Source organism: Chiloscyllium plagiosum, chromosome 42, assembly GCF_004010195.1.
Source record: "Chiloscyllium plagiosum isolate BGI_BamShark_2017 chromosome 42, ASM401019v2, whole genome shotgun sequence".
Classification (NCBI taxonomy): domain Eukaryota; kingdom Metazoa; phylum Chordata; class Chondrichthyes; order Orectolobiformes; family Hemiscylliidae; genus Chiloscyllium; species Chiloscyllium plagiosum.
The window spans coordinates 7,434,291-7,453,443 of NC_057751.1; the positions used below are offsets into that span (position 1 = coordinate 7,434,291).

The 19,153-nt window shown below is 43.8% G+C and overlaps 1 protein-coding gene across 12 annotated transcripts in view; it reads left to right on the forward strand.

The window, feature by feature from the left end:
• The window catches only part of sema4c (sema domain, immunoglobulin domain (Ig), transmembrane domain (TM) and short cytoplasmic domain, (semaphorin) 4C), a 115,442-nt gene that overhangs the window by 76,932 nt on the left and 19,357 nt on the right, over positions 1 to 19,153 (forward strand). For all 12 annotated transcript variants that reach the window (XR_006309910.1, XM_043681280.1, XM_043681287.1 and 9 more), the window contains 5 exons: positions 2,021 to 2,172; positions 7,732 to 7,794; positions 8,239 to 8,337; positions 11,499 to 11,595; positions 13,348 to 13,464. Coding sequence is in view for 11 of the 12 variants with exons in the window: in XM_043681280.1 (XP_043537215.1) it covers positions 2,021 to 2,172; positions 7,732 to 7,794; positions 8,239 to 8,337; positions 11,499 to 11,595; positions 13,348 to 13,464 (528 nt within the window). In the remaining variant the exon portion in view is untranslated. The remainder of the gene's footprint in view (positions 1 to 2,020; positions 2,173 to 7,731; positions 7,795 to 8,238; positions 8,338 to 11,498; positions 11,596 to 13,347; positions 13,465 to 19,153) is intronic.

The following is a 19,153-nucleotide window of genomic DNA, read 5'->3' on the forward strand; positions in this document are numbered from 1 at the left end:
TACAAAGTTAGGCACTTTGTGCCTAATTATGTAATGTAGTGATATTTCATATTAAACAGTGCACTATTTCAGTGTTGTTCATGCGTCCCAGCCCCTTCTTTCAAGGCAGGAAAATAAGCTCCCTACTGCCACTTACTGGCTGAAATGTGAAAATTTGGAGGGAAATCTGAAGTCAGGCGCAAATCTGCCTGCACTCTTGTATCCTCATATGCATATGAAACATTGTACTGCTGATTAAGTGTTGGACTTGAAATTGCAGTGTTTTTTAAAATGTAGCTTTTCAAAATGTGTTTGCCTCTGGAACAGGTGAGACTTAAACTTGGGCCTCTCAGGCCAGAGTTAGGGACATCACTACTGTGCCACAAGAGACCCCTTAACTTGGGATAATATCAGAAGTGCAAGATTGTGCACCTGTTAACCAAGTGATACCAGGCTGCCTTGTGTTTTTCAAAGGAGTAAGTGACCAGCTTTGTCCCCTGCCTGCATGTGTTAAACATTCTGCTCAGGAGTGATCAGGAACAACAACTCCACCATGTTGTTTTGTCTTGTCTTCTGATGCCAGTCTTACCAAGGATATTCCTGACACACAAGCTTGCATCCTTATTGATACTGAAGATGTGATCCATGCTTTTGAATGGCTTTGTGCCACAATAGTTGGGTTCTTTGGGTGATGGGGGGGGGTGGGGGTGGGGAGGGAGGGTGCACTGCTAATGCTTTTGGATCGTGGGAGTAGACTAGTTTATGGCTGAAGCTTGGAAGTAATTGACCTGACAAAGCAGGCATAACTGTGGGTTCATGTTGGGGAAACCAGCTTTAGCCAGATTTGCAGGTGTATGTTCCACTATGTGCTTGTGGCTTATGTTGGAAACTGTTGTAATTTGTTCTGAGACTTGAATCTCTGGTATTGTGCTTTGGGGCGCCTTGGGAAGCAGAATCAGAGCGCCAACTCCCATTGAGCTCCTGGGTTTTCTGTTAGTCCATTGATCTGAATTGGTTCCGTTGTCTGCCCCAGTATGTTGAGGTTCTGAATCATAGTTTGCTGAAAATTGCCAGGAGAAATCAAGCTGCAGCACAAGTTGACACACCAGTGTTTAAGCGGTTTTCCATCCCATCTTGAATTATGTTCAAGACTGTATTAGGTTAGTAATATTAGTGTTCATGCTCCTTGTTCTTGAAGTGCTTGTCAGTTGCACAGTTATAGGTTCCTGGTCCTATTGGATTCCTCTGTGAATGTGGAAAAGGCCAATCACAGCTGCCTTCCTTGGCAAAGGAGAGCACAGCAAAGCAACTGCAGGATTGTGTCACATGACAAGCAGCAGCCCTCTGACAGTAATCAAAGCATGGTGCAGAAAAATGTGATTTTGTTCTATCACCTGCTACTGAGGGCAGGATTTCTCCAGGGAGCTATGTACAATGGTGATGGTTTTAGATGTTTGTCTACTGCTAAGTTACCGTTGGAGAAGCCCTTGGCTATAATAGTGCATTGTCGTCATCATCCATTGCATCTACAGCATTTGGTTTAAGCACTCGCCCCGGTAGAGATATCACTAGTTGACAAGCACAAAAGAATCATTGAATGCAGCTGCATAGGATTTGCAATGTCATGTGATTTAGCTCAGTCTCTCTCCATGCTGAAATTTATACTGTAAATAGGATTTCTTGCTTTGCTGACAGTAAAACTATGAAGTCAGCGTCTTTTTCCTTCGGATGATTAGGTGAGCAGCTGCTTGCAAGCAGCTTGTCTTGCTGAACAGTCATGCATCTATGTGGGTCAGCAAGGAGTCAGCACATGACATGGTTGGAGGTGGGGCTGGGTGATAAATGTCTCGTGTTCATGTGGTGGTTCAGTGTACACAGTGGGTATGTTGTGGTTTGAGGGCAGATTTGTGGTTCTGATATGCCAAAGGAAGAAGTAGGGCATTGGTGATGTTTCAGAGTGATACTATGTAGGCTTCTTGTCAGCTGCATCTTGCCTTGACATATTGGTGTGACCGAGAGCTAATATTCTTTTCTCTTGTAGCACTAAAGGGAGTGAAACACTTCTCCAAACCCAATGTCTACAATTACACAACCCTGCGACTAGATGAAGATGAACAGATTCTGTATGTCGGTGCTCGAGAGGCAGTCTTTGCACTCTTCGTGCATGATGTTACCAAGGAGGTGAAAGAAGCGGTAAGGAAATTTTTAACTTTGCACGTCCTCTCTCAAAAATAATTAAACGAGTCGGAGTGTTTTTTTCATAGCTCCTCACCAAAATGACCCATTTTTTACACAAAAGCCTTGGTGTTGTTGCCGTGATCTTGGGCAAGTAACAAGTAGTCCATGAGCTTGATAGTTTCAAGGCAATTTATATTATACCTTGTTTGTGCAACATGATTTCTGGCAGAGGAAAAACTAAAAATCAAATGAGGTATCTTGTTTGTTCATCCTGGCGGGACACTGGAAGATGTGGTGCATCTCATAACCGAGCCCCTCATTGGTTCATATTCAAGGACAGTGATCTCAAGTGGGCAGGATCTCAGATCAAGTTTGAGTTCATGTTCACTGTAGCATTCTGATGATGGTTTGTTTCATTTGCTTAGTGAAAATATTAGTGAGATCAAGTAACATTTGTCACAGTTGGCCAACAATGATTTGCTGAAGTGAACAGAAATTTTGATCTTAATGCAGACCAGAATGTATGAAACTCTATTACTTTTAGTTGCTTTGCCATCCAATATTGGGCCTGGTAGTCTTAATCTTGTCCTGTCTTGTGTTGTCACGTTATGACCCTGTGGGTCCATTGGTCTGGTTAACGGTAGCAAATGAATGCAAACTGTCTGTGGTAATATCCTGTTACTTTGCCACGTAACAACACTGGGCAAATTCAGTTTCAAGATCATCATCAGTTTGTTTTGAGATTAACAAGACAGATGTGCTAAACCAGCATTTTAATTGGAGGTAATTAATTCATATATTTAATGACAGCAATTAATTCAAGTAAATGACAGTACAATTTGCCAAGTTAAGGATATCCAGTTGTGCTCAGTCCAGTGTCACAGACATTGTTGTGTCCCTGTCCTTCATAAAGGCAACTTGGGGGAGTCCAGAATTAGAGGGCATAGGTTTAGGGTGAGAGGGGAAAAATTCAGAAGGGACCCAAGGGGCAACTTTTTTGTGCAGTGGGTGGTGCGTGTATGGAATGAGCTGCCAGAGGAAGTGGTGGAGGCTGGTACAATTGCAGCACTTAAAAGGTACCTGTATGGGTTTATGAATGGGAAGGGATTAGAGGGATGTGAGCCAAATGGGACTAGATTAGGTTAGGATATCTGGTCGACATGGATGAGTTGGACCGAAGGGTCTATTTCTGAGCAGTACATCTCTTTGACTGTAAGTGTGCAAACAGAGACATTTTAATATTGATTATGGGGCAAGGTCAAGGAAGTGAAACAAGCGGTATCAAAAGGTTGTCTCAGTGTTAGGCATGTGCGTGAAAGTTCGTGATGCAGTATTGATTGCCCAGCAGGTGTTCTTCAGTTTATTGCTAGCAGTGCAACAATGCAACAGAATAAATTTCAGGATTTTTCAATGTTTTTACATGAGAGAGATATGGGTTGTGGTTGCAGTAGTTTGTCGTCTTGGATGATATGTGAGTGTGCAAGTGATTGGTGAGAAGTGGTTGGAGTTGGTGGGGAGGATGTTGCTGCATTTCATTTGTTCAGATGCACCTGACAACACAATGACCTGAGCTGTGTTGCGGCTTCCCGAGGAGGTTTTGAGCATTTAGCTCAGGTTTATTCTGACTTCCCCAGCCCCTTCCACGTGACTTGACTTGGGAGTTTGGATCAAGTCACGTCCACATCGTGAACTAGGGAGAGAATCGGGCTGTTTAAAGATTAGGAGAAAGTGAGTACTGCAGATGATGGCGATTAGAGTCATGATTGTGGTGCTGGAAAAGCACAGCAGGTCAGGCAGCATCTGGGGAGCAGGAAAATCGACGTTTCTGGCAAGAGCCCTTCATTGGGAATGTCTGATGAAGGGCTTTCGCCCGAAATGTCGCTTTTCCTGCTCCTAGTTGCTGCCTGACTTATGCTTTTCCAGAACCACACTCTTGACCTGTTTAAAGATTAGCATGGACATGTGTGTGCTGGAGATATCTGTGCAAGTCCACTTTTTTTTGTCATTTACGTAAATGATTTGGATGAGAATCTTGCAGACAGGGTTCATGTGTTTGTGGCTGACACCGAAATACATAGTGCAGTGGACACTCAAGAAAATTGCCTGAGTATTTAATGGGACCTGGGGACTGTTGTGAAATAGTCAGCTCGGGGTGCAGTTGCATTTTGCATAAAACAGACATGAGCAGTAGGTAGGGTGGTGAAGATATTTGACACTAATGCCTTCATAGGTCAGAGTATTGACTTCAGGAGTTCAGACATGATGTTTGTGAGGCTGCTTTTGGAGGACACTGTCTAATTCTGGTTACTGTACAACAGGAAGCATCTTAAATTGCAAGGCATGCCGAAAAGACTTTGAAGATTGTTACCGAGACTAGGAGAGGCCAGATTGTTTGGGACTGCTTATCCCCTGAAGTGTAAGAGATTGAGGAGTCATCTTAAACATGTCAAAAAGGATGATGCGTATTGTGGCGATACTGCTCCTTCAAGGTTATTCTGTCCTTGTTCTCTTTTTCAGAGGGCTTGTAAAGGCTGAGGTTTTGATATGTCTGGAAAGGTCTACTTGAGAATGCTTTTAAGTGTTTTTTTTTTAAACAAGAGACTTGTACAGTGACGGGAATGGCGAGTTCTTCCAGTTGAGGGTTGCGTTTGATTTGGTTTGAGCAAGCTGTTTGGTTTGCAGCTGCTAGTTATGTTTTACCATGGGAACCCAAAGAAGCAGTTCCTTGCTGATGCTCTCACTTTCTTGCTGACATCTCTCCTGTCAGAACCTGTGTTTGATTTTACCTTTTAATGCCAAGGAGATGTTTATGGGAATATTGCAAATATTTGGAAGAGCACCATTAAGTTGCGATAGAGTTCAACTGGGTTTTCAGATAGATTGTTATTGTAAATTTGGTTCTTTGTTTTTTCTTTGGTGTTTTCTTCAGTAGCCTGTAAGTAAACAGTGTTTTAAGACTGGTTGGGCCAGCTGCATCACTCCTGGAATATTCACCATTCACCTGCCTAAAACAATGAGAAAAGTTGGAGTCTAGGCTCCCTTCTTGAAATGTTTTCAGGGGGTCTGGCCTGGTCCATAGCTGTAGACGTTACATAATGAATGTTGCCTTTCCCAGGGTAGGGGAGTCAAAAACGGGAAGGTATAATTTTAACGTGGGAGGGGAACTAGTTCACAGGGACCTGAGGAGCAACTTGTCCACAGAGGAACTTAAATGAAATGAATGCTGAAGGAAGTAGTAGATGCAGGTACAGTTTTGAACAGGTAAGTGAATAGTGAAGGTTTAGAGGGACAAGATCCAAACACATCGGCAAATGAACCGATTTTTATTTGGGATATGTGGTTTGGCATGGACAAGTTGGACCGAAGGGTGTGTTTGTATTGTGTTACTGAGACTCTTCAACATTCTGACAGTGTTCTGAGTGCACCCTGCAAACATTAGGTAACCTGTTACATTTACCTGTCGTGCTTAATAGGATGTGTTTGGCAAGACGAGATTAGTGTTAAATTACAGCTATAATCAGCTCTTGCGTCCCTGCTGTTTGCTCATTTTCTCTTGTCTTATAAATAAATGCTTAATTACTGTGTATAATTTTAGTGACTTTGGCTAGAATTCAAGGACACATTTGGATGAGTGTTATTGTTCTGCTTATTGACAAATGGGGTTCTAGCTCTGCGCCAGTTTGTATAGCTCCCCTGAGTTTGAGGGGGTCGTATCTTTGTTACAGTTTTTGGTCTCCTGAGACGTTTCAGCAATTGTATTAGTGCCTTGTTTGGAATGAAAGACATGCTGCGCTTCAGTCTCAATGGAATGAGCATTTATGATGAGTCCGAGAAGATGATAGCATGTTGTGAGCGTTTGTTTTGTTCCTGCACAGGCTAACGAAGCCATGTGAAAGACAAACGAGAGCAAAACTCTATCACTTTAAAGGAATAATGCCATATTCACATATGGTATGATTTTGTGTGAAATTGCATATAGCAGGATTTCACAGACACACGCACCATGCACCACGCACCCCCCCCCCCCCCCCCCCACACACACACACACACACCAACAACCTGGAGGAGATATCGTGTTGCACATGGCCCGCTGACTCCATCTGGTCCTGGGCCATGCTCAAATTCCTTTTTGGATGCTGACATGCAACCACATTATGTACTCTCCAGCCTTGCTACTGAGGAGCGCAATTGGGGTTCTTGTCACTGCATTTTGTCAAACGCTGAGTCCCAGTGATTCGTGTTCAATGTTGAATCATGCAGCCATCAGTACCTTGCCGCACAGATATCAGCTTTACTACATTCCTCTATGTCGCATCATTGCATTCCTTTATGTTGCATCATTGCACTTTGAAACACCTTTGACTACTGGAGCACTGGGCTTTTTGAGTCTTTTTCATCTTAGCTTTGGTTGTCCCATTTCAAATTTGGATCTTGAGCGTAAGGGTGTGGTTTGAATTACGTTGAAGGAGGAGAACCCTTACGGCAGACGTCTTTCACAATTGATATTGCAAGTGGTACTTCAGTTTTAACGCTATGTGGAGGTGGGAGACGCTGAATTCTGAAGTGGACATGTCTGAGCTGTTAAATGCTCTACATGGCATAACACCAAGCCAAAGTTGAGCCTGGCTCAGAGTTTCCAACAAGCCTATTTGTCTTTCACGTCAGCTGTCCATTAGCGCATGATTCTTTGTCTGGCCATTTTTCTTAGCTGCATAACACTTCATACTGAGCTGCCCAAAAATGAGAGTCAAATTTCATGTGTTTTGGGCAATCTGTCTGAATGTTTTGTAGCATTCTGTCTTAATGGCTTAACTGATTTTTTTTTGGTCTATGTCTCAGCTCCACACTGCACAAACCTTTTGAAATAGCAACAATTTTTATTCAAAGCCACAATATTGAAGGAAATCCTCATTGGCAGACAGCATCGAAACAGACCCCCTCAGTCCAACTCCTACATGCTGACCAGGTTTCCTAATATGAATCGGTCCCATTTGGCCCAAATCCCTGTATACCTTGCCGATTCATGTGCCTATGCAAATGTTTTGTAAATGAAGGTTGTAATTGTACTCACCTTGTCCACTTCATCTGGCAACTTGTTCCAGAAAGCAACCCCTCAGCATGAAAAAGTTGCCCCTCTGGTTCTTGTTTATCTTTCCCCTGTCACCTTAAACCTCTGCCCTCTAGTTTTGGACCCCCCAACCCTTCGGAAAGGACCTTGGTTATTCACCATATCTATACCCCTCATGATTTTCTAAAAGGAGACCCTTCAACCTCTTGCCTTCCAGAGTAGCAAGTACTAGCAGCTGTTAGCCCCTCCGTGTGAGAAGATTATAAGATTGTGTTGCAATTTTGTGTCATTACATGACTAAATTCAATTTTGTACTCTCTCTCGGGACGAATAAGGGATGGAGCTGACGTGAGCTCACATCAGCGGTAATGCATGCCAGTGGACCTGTGGCTCAGATTTTGACCGTTTTGCGAGAGAAAATTGAGGGTGTGGAAAACAGACTGCATAAAGAAAAGGCCATTTACCTAACTGCATTTTTAATTGTTTTTTGTTTCTATCTGAGGCAGATTGTTTGGGATGCCCCTGTTGAGAAGAAAATGGAGTGTGTTCAGAAGGGGAAGAACAATCAGGTATGTTGAGAAGTTTTAATGTGATATGATTGGCTAATAGTTGCAGAAGCATTGTGCATAAGCACGTTAGAATAATGCATGCAACTTGAGCCAAATTGCAGGCTGTCAGCACACTGACATAAAATAATAGCCTTGATTTTGATCAGTTAAGCTGTTGTGTTTTTAAAGCCACTGAGGTTGAGCTGGTTGTGAGCAATTTAAGGAACATGAGTGTCATTGTACATTTTGGAGATGAAGCATTGACATTAGTGAGGAAAGCTCCACCTGCCAGTCTGATGCATGGAAGTAAAGAGCAATAAACGTGTCTGTCATTGCATGTAAGGCAACTGCTACAGTAATGCATTGGGACCAAACCCGGGGAGGTTTGAGAGTCAGTGTGTGCTGCTGAGCTGTGGTTGTGTTGTCATGATGCAGAACTGAAGTGTTGATTTGTTCTCCTTTCAGACTGACTGCTTCAATTACATTCGCTTCCTGCAGAACTTCAACAGTACTCACCTATATATCTGCGGGACCTATGCCTTTCAGCCCAGGTGCACGTATATTGTAAGTACTGTTTTATGTCCAAGGATACTGCCTCCTATGATCTTCCTTCAGAGCACTGTTGCATGAGACATAAAGGAAGGAGCAATGCTGAACTGTTATAGGTGCTAAGTCAAGGCAGGTGTAGCTTTTTTTAACCAGGTGGATCGAGGGAAATTTTATTCTGTTGCGTTATGCTTCCATCCCATTGCAATGAGGAACTATGCATTAAAGGAATATTGATCATTTTGTCTCTGAAGTAAAGCAGCATTCCATTACAAGGGCTGAACCCCTAATAAATATAATTTTGACCCAATGTTATTACGTGTGTTTTCTTTCAAATGAAGAGAGTATGCTGGCATGTCAAGGATAATTAAGGCTGCTGTCTGGTGCACCAAGTCAAACTGGCGTGATGACTACTCGATGGTCAACTTGAGGGGAGATTATGCTCATGGCTAAAATAAGCTGCTGGGTGCAGAGTGCAGGATTGAAGGTCATTTAGCAGTTTGGATCAGCAATTGGCTCGCTGAAAGAAGAGAGAGTGGTGGGGTTGATGGGGTATGTTCATCCTGGAGCTCCGTTACCAGTGGTGTGCCGCAAGGAACTGTTTTGGAGTCACTGCTGTTTGTTATTTTTATAAATAACCTGGACGTGGGCATAGAAAGATGGGTCAGTAAATTTAAGGCAAAGTTGGGGATAGTGTTGAGGAATGTTTTGGGTTACAGAGGGACATCAGTAAGATGCAGAGTTGGGCTGAGAAGTAGCAAATGGAGTTTAATGCGGAAATGTGTGAGGTAGTTCCCTTCAGAAGAAGGAATAGGAATGCAGAGTATTCGGTTAATAGTAAAATTCTTGGCAGTGTCGATGAACCGAGAGATCTGTGTTCAGGTACGTAGATCCCTGAAAGGTTCCACCCAAGTTGATAGGGTTATTCAGAAGGCATATGGTGTATTGGCGTTTATTGTTAGGGGTATTGAGTTTTGGAGCCATGATATCATGCTTCAGCTGTACAAGACACTGGTAAGGCCGCACCTGAAGTATTGCATGTAGTTATGGTCTCTGCATTGTAGGAAGGATTAGATTAGATTAGGTTTCCACATTACAGTGGCCTTGGGCCTAACAAGTCTACACCGACCCTCCGAAGAGCAACCCACCCAGACCCATTCCCCTACATTTACCCCTTCACCTAACACTACAGGCAATTTAGCATGGCCAATTCACCTAACCTGCACATTTTTGGATTGTGGGAGGAAACCGGAGCACCCGCAAGAAACCCTCGCAGAATGTGCAAGCTCCACATATAGTTGCCCGAGGCGGGAATTGAACCCAGGTCTCTGGCGCTGTGAGGCAATAGTGCTACCCACTGTGCCACCGTGCTGCCCATGGAAGTTTTGGAAAGGGTTCAGAGGAGATTCACTCTGATGTTGCCTGGTATGGAGGGAAGGTCTTAGGAGGAGAGGCTGAGGGAACTGATGCTGTTTTCATTGGAGAGAAGAAGGTTGAGAGGTGACTTAATCGAGACATATAAGATTGGGTGTGAGAGCCTTTTTCCTCAGATGGTGAAGGCTAACATGAGGGGACATAGCTTTAAATTGAGGGGTGACAGATTCAGGACAGATATCGGGGTAGTTTATTTATTTAGAGAGTCATAGGGGCCTGGAACGGCCTGCCTGCAACAGTAGCAGACTTGCTGACGTCAAGGGCATTTAAATGGGCATTGGACATACATATGTAATGGTGTAGGTTAGATGAGCATCAGATTAATTTCACACGTTGGTGCAACATGGAGTGCTGAAGGGCCTGTATGGCGCTGTAATGTTCTGTATTCGATGATACTGTTCCTTTGTTTTGCCCAAGTAGCCCAGCATTTGTTGTGCTTCAGTACACATCCAGTATTGAGAAAGCTTTCAAAGAATCTGTTTCTGTCAGCCTTTTGCCATTTGCACCCCTTGGATATAAATTGATCCTCACCAAGAGGAAAATCAGCCTTTTCCTCCTAGTTGCCCTGCTCTGCTGATGGGCTGGAGTGAGCAGACTACAATTTCAAGCCATCGTATTGTCAGCTATGCTACTGACTCTGGGCATCAGTCACGTCTCGCTACAGGGCAGTAGAATTCAACTGGTTATCTCCCACCAGGCTGACAACTGACCCCCCACCCATGGCTGTTTGTGTCTTGTTTGCCCAAGTTGTAAATTAATAGACATCGCAGCTCTCGTGGGGCTGGGCAGATGCACATTAGGTGGTCACCCAGTGGTTCCATCCTCTGCAAAGTCGCAAAAAGCTAGAGTTGAAGAATAACGGCTTGGAGAGTGGAAGACAGTTGAAATTCTGCCGAGAGTCTACTTTTTCCATCAAATGAATGGTTGGTTGTGACAGCATTGTTAAGGAAGCTCTGAATAAAGCCATCATTTCACTAGTGCCAGAGTTTAGGGGACGATCAGGAACCACAGAAATTGTGACGTGAATGTCAGTGAAGGCTATGATGGTGTATTTTGGTTATAAGTCAGGGATGTGAGAAGCTTCAGCGATGGGTGAGATGGCAGCATTTAATGAAATTTCATATCTGAAAGGGGTGTATTAACAACCAGCTGGTTATTTGCAAGTGTCAGATGGAGTGACACCAGCAAGGGGCATTGCTGGTTGAACACAGGAAAGATTTGGAATGGAGTTACCATGGGAGGAAGTGATGAAGTATCGTTTCTCCTGCCCATAATCCTGCAATGGGCTTCACCCAGTTCTCCCTGTTGATTGCTTTGCTTTGGAAATCTTTTATCAGCTCTACTTTGCCAGTGTTCTGGGGTGGGAAGGCTTTAATGCCTTTAATACATGGCAATTATCTACTGTACAGTACCGTTCCTCGTTGACTCTGTACTTCTCAACCTGTATGCTCTCTCAGGAGTATACTTAAGTTGTCATGTACACCGTTACTTGAGTTCCTAAATCATTTTCATTAACCCCTTGTTATTAGGTGACAGCAACTTTTGTTGATGTCTGTCGTCAAATGTTTTGATGTCACTAACCCTTGGATAAATGTTTTGATGTCTGGTCCAGAACCTGTTGTGTCTTGTGTTTTTTTCTGAATGAGTGTTTCCTATTACTGTATCTACACAAAGTGTTCAAATGAGTGAACAGTTGCTGCTTTATAAAAAGGAATAAAAATGTGTTTTAAAAAATAATTTCACAGGAGGTGCAAAATTTCACTTTAAACCAAATGGCCATGGAAGATGGGAAAGGCAAGTGCCCTTATGACCCTGCAAAAAGTCACACTGGTCTGATTGTGGGTGAGTACATGAGGATATAACTGAAGAATCCTTCAAAGCAAGCATTTGTAGTTTTTGGAGCTGCATTGTTTGGTCATTGTGGAGAAAACGTTTCAGATAGTTTCAGCTGTTTCTCTCTGGTCCATATATAGAAAAACCATTCTGTACGTGTGAAACAGAGACATTTGAATGCACAGTCTGTGTCTGATGCTGCTGTGGGTCTTGGGTTTAGAGTGGAGCTCGAGCCTCTGTTGCATGTCAATTCATGGGTTTGTTCACAAAAACAAAGTGGTGCATGTCATCACTCCACTCAGGGAGCCATGGAACAGATTTTTCCTACAAGATCAGATGGTGCTCAGGCATCACAGAAAAGGAAGCAACATTTCGACATTTGGTAGCTGACTGGAAGTGCTCTGCTGCAGTCTTAGTTAACATGATTGAGCTTTGAAAGACATCCTTTCTCCTCATGAATTCGGTTTAAGAACAAGAGAAAATGCTATCTGCTTTTTATTCTGCTGTACTAAATGACTTCATGTATTAGTTAAGGAGACGACCAATGAGGAGTTGAGTTGAGTTATTAGGATATGTTGGAGTTGAGAGTTAGGTGCTGGCTCAATCGCAGAAAGTAACAGTTGCATGCTTTCTGAAAGTAGCGGAATATGACCGAAGCGAGTGATGGCAATTTTGGAGAAGATTGCAGCAGATTGACCAAAAGTAAGTGGTGTGCAGGTTTGTCTTAGATTGCACCTTCACCCATTTGCTGCATACTTTGTACTGGGAGTTAGCTTATTCAGCTTGGCTGCACTTGTTCAAGGTAGGAAGCATGCAGGGGGAAAAAGTAAGTCAGGATTGCTGATCATACTGTGTTCAAGTAGCTCTGGTCAAAAAGCATATGTGAATGAAATGAGTCTGGTTGCAAAACAATTCATGCCAACTAAGTCCTGTATGGGATGTTGAAATTAAAGCAACCACAATGACAGTGATATTCTAGCATGTTAAGAAGATTCTGGTCATGGACAAAAATGACTTTGACTGTGATCAATCTGAGAGAAAATCAAAATGGGTCTCACATGAGGCAGCAGGAACAGGGGGTGCAGTTCATGCTTCACAAATGGTCATAAATGAGTATAGCCGTACTATGTAATGTGCAAAATCCAATCTGTCACTCATTTGGAGCAAGCTGCAAGTTTGAGGTGCTTGACAATGATAACAGCAGTTGGAGAGAACGTGCATGACTGTGTACATGGTAAGGATGTGGCACAGGTTTTAACTAGTGGTCAGTGAAATGAGCACCTGGAAACAAACTGAAAGACGCTCAAGGTCTAAGTGATTCATTTGGAAGTCAGCAGCTTGGGTGATTGCCCAATGATTTTACTTTGTTTTTTCTTCTAAACGATTTATGAATTCACTGCTGTGTCCAGGAAAATTAAGGACTCTGCGTTGTTTTAAGTCTGACTGAGCAAAGAGTCTACTACAAATGGTTTCTGGGTCCAAGTTGTTAATTGTTTACTGATTAAAATTGTACAGAGAGAAGTTTGGCAATTGTGCACAAGGAAACAAATTGTGCAAGTCTACAATGTTGTGAGTCTGGACTTGTACAGGGTTGGATAGGACGTTTGAGCCTGATAGTGATAGCCCACCAATCCAAACAGCAGAGCAATAGTTGCTCATCTGGGTTTGCTCGGATTCCCTTTTGCATCACATCATGAGTTGTTCTGCAACACAAGTGACATTTGGCTTGTAATGCTGCTTTTTATTCCTCTCTCACTGCAGATGGGGAGTTATATTCTGCTACGCTGAACAACTTCCTTGGCACAGAACCAGTTATTCTGCGCAACTTGGGGCCTCACTACTCTATGAAGACGGAATATCTAGCGTCCTGGCTCAATGGTAAAGTCTTTGTTATGGTTTATTTTCTTATCAATGATCAGTGAGTGCATGGAGAATGAAATACTGCCCATGGTAGATATGAAATGCTGGAATGAAGTCAGGTAAAACCCAGGTTAGTTGTGGAATGCAAGTCTCTCTTCATTGGGTCATGAAATGCTTCCAAGGCATTTGAGCCTAGGTCACATGCAGGGTCAAAATCAAGAGCCAGATGCTGGTGCACTGTACCAGCAAAACAGAAAGCTTTGATCATGAAGATACATTGGAAACTGGATAATACGTAGATGCAACGCATTGTCGTCGAGGATAAAAATCACACAACACCAGGTTATAGTCCAGCAGATTTATTTGGAAGCACTAGCTTTCGGAGCACTGCTCCTTCATAAGGCGATTCTCCACAACCACCTGATGAAGGAGCAGCGCTCCAAAAGCTAGTGCTTCCAAACAAACCTGTTGGACTGTAATCTGGTGTTGTGTGATTTTTTTACTTTGTACACCCCAGTCCAACATCAGCATTTCCAAATCATGACTCTTCAAGGATGACGTTTGTTCAGTCATTCAAGGTGCCTGGTTCAGCTATGATTGTAAGTTGAGTGGAGATGCTTGGTTGTAAAACAAGGTCCCTGGGGATTGTGGTTTACAGTACCCCCAATGTAGGACAAAGTATATCAGATGACAAACGCATGGCAATGTGCATCATTGACTTCAATCCAAGCAGTAAGACTAAAAATTAAAAAGGCAGTTATCAAATGGATCATGGGTTGATGGAATCATTTTGAGATATTTTGTGTCCACAGTACATTTTGAGACTCAGCAGTGAGCAGGTAATATTTGACTTGGCATTACACTACGATCGCATTATGTCATGACCTGTTTCTTGATGCACACTGAGGTACTGCAACCACGTGAATTTCAATATATCCAGTTAAGCAAAGAGAAGATTGGGTCTCTGATGTTTAAATGATCTTCAGGACATATGTGGGAATGAAAGCGGAGCTGTCTGAAGTGAATTGGGCACATGTGGCTATGAGACAAAAAAATGTATACAGACAAGTCATAATCAACAGTTAAAGAAGGCATGAGACAAGTCTCAGGAGAAAGATGTTCAAGTGTAGGAGGAAGCTAGCAAGCAATGTGCATGGATAGCAAGACTCAGCATAGGAATTGGAGAAGGAAGATTGTCAGTCCAGTGAGTGGTGGCCCTTTGAGATTTGGATAGAATCACAAGATTACAACATGTTATTGACAGAGAGGAGGATACCAAATATTCCACTAATGGGCTGACAAGGCTCAACTGGAGACGGATGTCATACTATGATCTGAGGTGTTTCTAAAGGCTGTATGAAAGAAAAGTCTGTAAAATGTGGCAAGGTTACTTCAAACAAGCATGAATCAAAGATAAGCATTAAAGTCATGAAGCCAGGAAGGTAGAAAACAAAACTGATAGGTTAGTTAGCCTCCTTTCTGCAGAGATGATCAAATGTTCATGATATTCTAACTGGTTTGCAGTGTGGGGGGTTATCTTGAGATTCCCAGGAAGATTCAGCATGCCTTCCTCAACATTTAGGCTATCCATGGTACTCTTTGGTTTCATAGCCAAGTGCTAACTCAATTCAAACAGCTCAGCTTTCAATCCTGTGTATGTCCTGAAATTAATTTAAAAATCAGAGACCGAACTTCTCTTTGCCTAACTGGATGTAATGAAATTCACATGTGGTTGCAGTACCTCAGTGTGCCTCAGGAAAGAGGTCATGTTCATTCTGTATTCAATAGTGTCTCCTGGAAGTTGGATTGCAGAAGGCTTTTCATCTCACTGAACAAAGTCAAAGGTGACAGTGTAGGGGTTGGATAGTATCCTGAATAGAAGACTGATGAAAACAGAATGCATACATGGTACTTGGCTGCAATGACCTAGATAAGCTAAGTGAATAAGTATAAATTAAAATTGGACATGAGACCACCATACGTTATTAACTATATTCTGAAGAAGATATGAAAAATGTGGTGCTGGAAAAACACAGCAGACTAGGTGAATTGGCCATGCTAAATTGCCTGTAGTGTTCGGTAAGGGGTAAATGTAGGGGTATGGGTGGGTTGCACTTCGGCGGGACGGTGTGGACTTGTTGGGCCGAAGGTCCTGTTTCCACACTGTAAGTAATCTAATCTAATCTAATCTAATCGAAAACCAGGCAGCATCTGAGGAGCAGGAAAGGGCTTATGCCTGAAACGTCGATTCTCCTGCTCCTCGGATGCTGCCTGGCCTGCTGTGTTTTTCCAGCACCACATTTTTCAACTCTGGTCGCCAGCATCTGCAGTCCTCACTTTCTCCTGAAGAAGGTATCTCCTGAAGATGGTTGTTAATCAGTGACCAAATGGACAAGAATCTGGCACATGGAGTATCAACATGGGACAATGACAAGTTCAAATTTGGTGTGAAGAATAAGCATTTAGCTATTGCAACAGTGATTAAGTGGAAGTTTGTAAGTGCAGGGAGATTTGGGTTTTGTGATGCATGATTTGCACCAACGTTGTGTGTCGGAGAGACACACAGAACAAGCACATAGGCTGAGAGCACATTTCCAATACTGCTTTTGAACTCTTTCCCTTAAGATCTAAAAGGGAGGTCACGGGTGGTTTTATTTTCAAATTCAGCTGATAAACTGAAGCAGGCCATTTAGCCCTTAACCTTGACAGTGACTGGTCTGCTGTTGACATTGACTCTTTAATGCCCTTAACTCCACATTGTTTCAAACATACATGCAAGTTCTTCAGTGACTTCTGGTGATCTTGGAGAAAGTGAGGACTGCACATGCTGGAGGTCAGAGTGAAGAATGTGGTGCTGGAAAAGCACAGCTGGTCAGGCAACACCCAAGGCGAGGAGAATCAGTATTTTGGGCGTAAGCCCTTCACCAGGAATGAGACTTGTGGGCAGGACGGCTGAGAGATAAATGGAAGGGGGAATGTAGGTAGATGAAGGTGGGGGAAAAGGTGATAGGTCGGAGAGGAGGGTGGAGCGGACACGTGAAGAGGGTGGTACTGAGTTGGAAGATTGGATCTGGGATTAGGTGGGGGTGGGGGGAGGGAAGTGAGGAAACTGGTGAAATCCATATTGATCCCGTGTGGTTGGAGGATTCCAAGGTGGAACATGAGGCGTTCTGCCTCCTGGTGTCAGGTGGTTAGGGTTTGGCTATGGACGAGGCCCAGGACCTGCATGTTCTTCATGGAGTCGGAGGGGGAGTTGAAGTGTTCACCCACGGGGCAGTGGGATTGATTGGCATGAGTGTCCCAGAGTTGTTCTCTGAAACCATGTCTCCATCAGGGAGACAGGATGCCAACTCGCCTCTACATCGGGGAGACAGGGCGACAACTTGTGACCCTATCTGTGTTTCAGAGAGCCCATTTGATCCACGCTACCCAACACCCCCCGGCACCTTCTGCCACCGCAAGTAGTGCGAAAACCTGCACATGAACCTCCTCCCTCACCTCCGTCCAAGGCCCCAAAGGATCCTTCAACATCTGATAGAAATTTACCTGTCCTTCCGCACAAGTTATCAACTATATCTGCTGCACCCGATATGCTCTCCCCTACATTGGGGAGAGAGGTTGCCCACTTGCGGAACGCTTCAGAGAAGATCTCCGGGACACCCGCATCGACCAACCCCACCATCCTGTGGCCGAACAGTTCAACTCCCCCTCCCACTCCATCAAGGACATGGAGTTCCTGGGCTGCCTCCATCACCACACCCTGGAGGAAGAACGCCTCATCTTTTGCTTTGGTCCTGCGTGGTTGGAGGGTCCTAATGTGGATTTCACCAGTTTCCTCATTTCCCTTCCCCCGGTCCTCAGCCTCCAACTTGGCACTGCCTTCTTGACCTATCCATCTTCCTTCCCACCAGTCCACTCCACCCTCCTCTTCAAGCTATCACCTTTTCCCCCACCTTCATGTACCTATAGCATTCCCAGATACCTCCCCAGCCCCTCCCTGGTCCACAAGCCTCATTTCTGATTAAGGGCTTATGCCCGAAATGTCAATTATTGTGTTCCTCTTGTGACCTTGATTGCAGAAGTAGATGGGGCAGATAATATGAAGCTTTCATGACACTCTGGGAGAGGATCAATACTTGGAACAAGAGGGTTGTATTCTGTGGATAGGTTGAGGCTACCAATCATTTAGTGATTGGTGCCTAGACTGAAGATGTTGATTGGGTTTGATAAGATGTGGAAAGGTTGCTGCATCTTGTCTCAGGGCCTAAGTGTGGGAGTTTAAAGATAAAAATTCTGTTTCAAAGTGATCAAGGGAGTCAAAAATATAAATTGGATTTGACAGGGGTGGATCAAGTGAATCACAGCACAGCACATCAGGTTATCTTCGAGACGAATGTGAAAATCGAAATCTGAACAGATCAGTACTGAGGGGCTGAATGTTGGAAATTGTCTCTTCCTTTGCAGTCTGCTTTGGTTCCACTGTTGTAATGGCACCCTGATTTCTTGGGTGGCCATTAGGAAATTGGAACCACAGAGCACAGCTTAAGGTCATCTCATTTCATCATTCACTCCCCCCCCCGCTCAATCTAGTTATATTTATTTGTGTACTACCAATCCACCAATAATGCAGTAACTCCGGTTCGGGCAGCCAGATGTAATGTGAGCCTTTTGGGATGCAAGTGTCAACCTCTGTTATACAGCAGTTTAGGACCCTTGCTGCATTGCAGAATGCATTGTCTGATAACAGCCCATTTCAGTAGGCTGTTGTGCTATCTTGTCCAGTATTGCCCAAGTCAGTTGGTCAGTGAGAATGGGATTAGGGCATTTTCCTGTTTGGATGCAGACTTTGCAGATCTGAATTTGAGAGCATTCCAAGAGCAGTCAGTGATCTGAATTATAAGCAACTAAATATTGTGTGCTAGTTTTGGCTTGTTCCAGTGGTTGAAGATGGCTTGGTCTATGATATGCCATTCTGTGACATGCCAAAATGGGATCTCTTGCTGAAGTCTGCCGGGGGGTTGCGATCTCTCAGAAACAAGCCCTGTGCCAACATCTAACCAGATTTGCAACTATTCACTTGGAGATGGTCAAATGCATTCTTCTCCATCGCGGAGGGAGGGAGTGGAGGGGTGCTTTGTGACTTTTTGATCTGATCTATGAAAAGGCATGCTTGTAAGTCATAGATGCTAGTTTGTAAGGAGTACACATCATTGTGAGACTGGAGACTGTGGTGCTGCAAAAGCACAGCAGGTCAGGCAACATCTGAGAAGCAGGAAAATTGACATTTCGGGCCCGAGCCCTTCATCAGGAGGGTAACTTGGAAACCTTTGGTGGTCTTTGTTCCTGAGATCAAAACAATTGTTGGAAAATGTCAGCAGGTCTGGCAGCAGCTGAAGAGAGAAATTGGAGTTAGCGTTTTGGGTCCTGTAACCTCCCCTCCCCTTGGCACATCTGTTCTTTTGGTTTTTGCTCACAGTTCCCAGTTTATGTCATAGAACATAGAACATAGAACAATACAGCGCAGTACAGGCCCTTTGTCCCTCGATGTTGCGCCGATCCAAGCCCACCTAACCTATACTAACCCACTATCCTCCATATACCTATCCAATGCCCGCTTAAATGCCCATAAAGAGGGAGAGTCCACCACTGCTACTGGCAGGGCATTCCATGAACTTACAACTCGCTGAGTGAAGAACCTACCCATAAC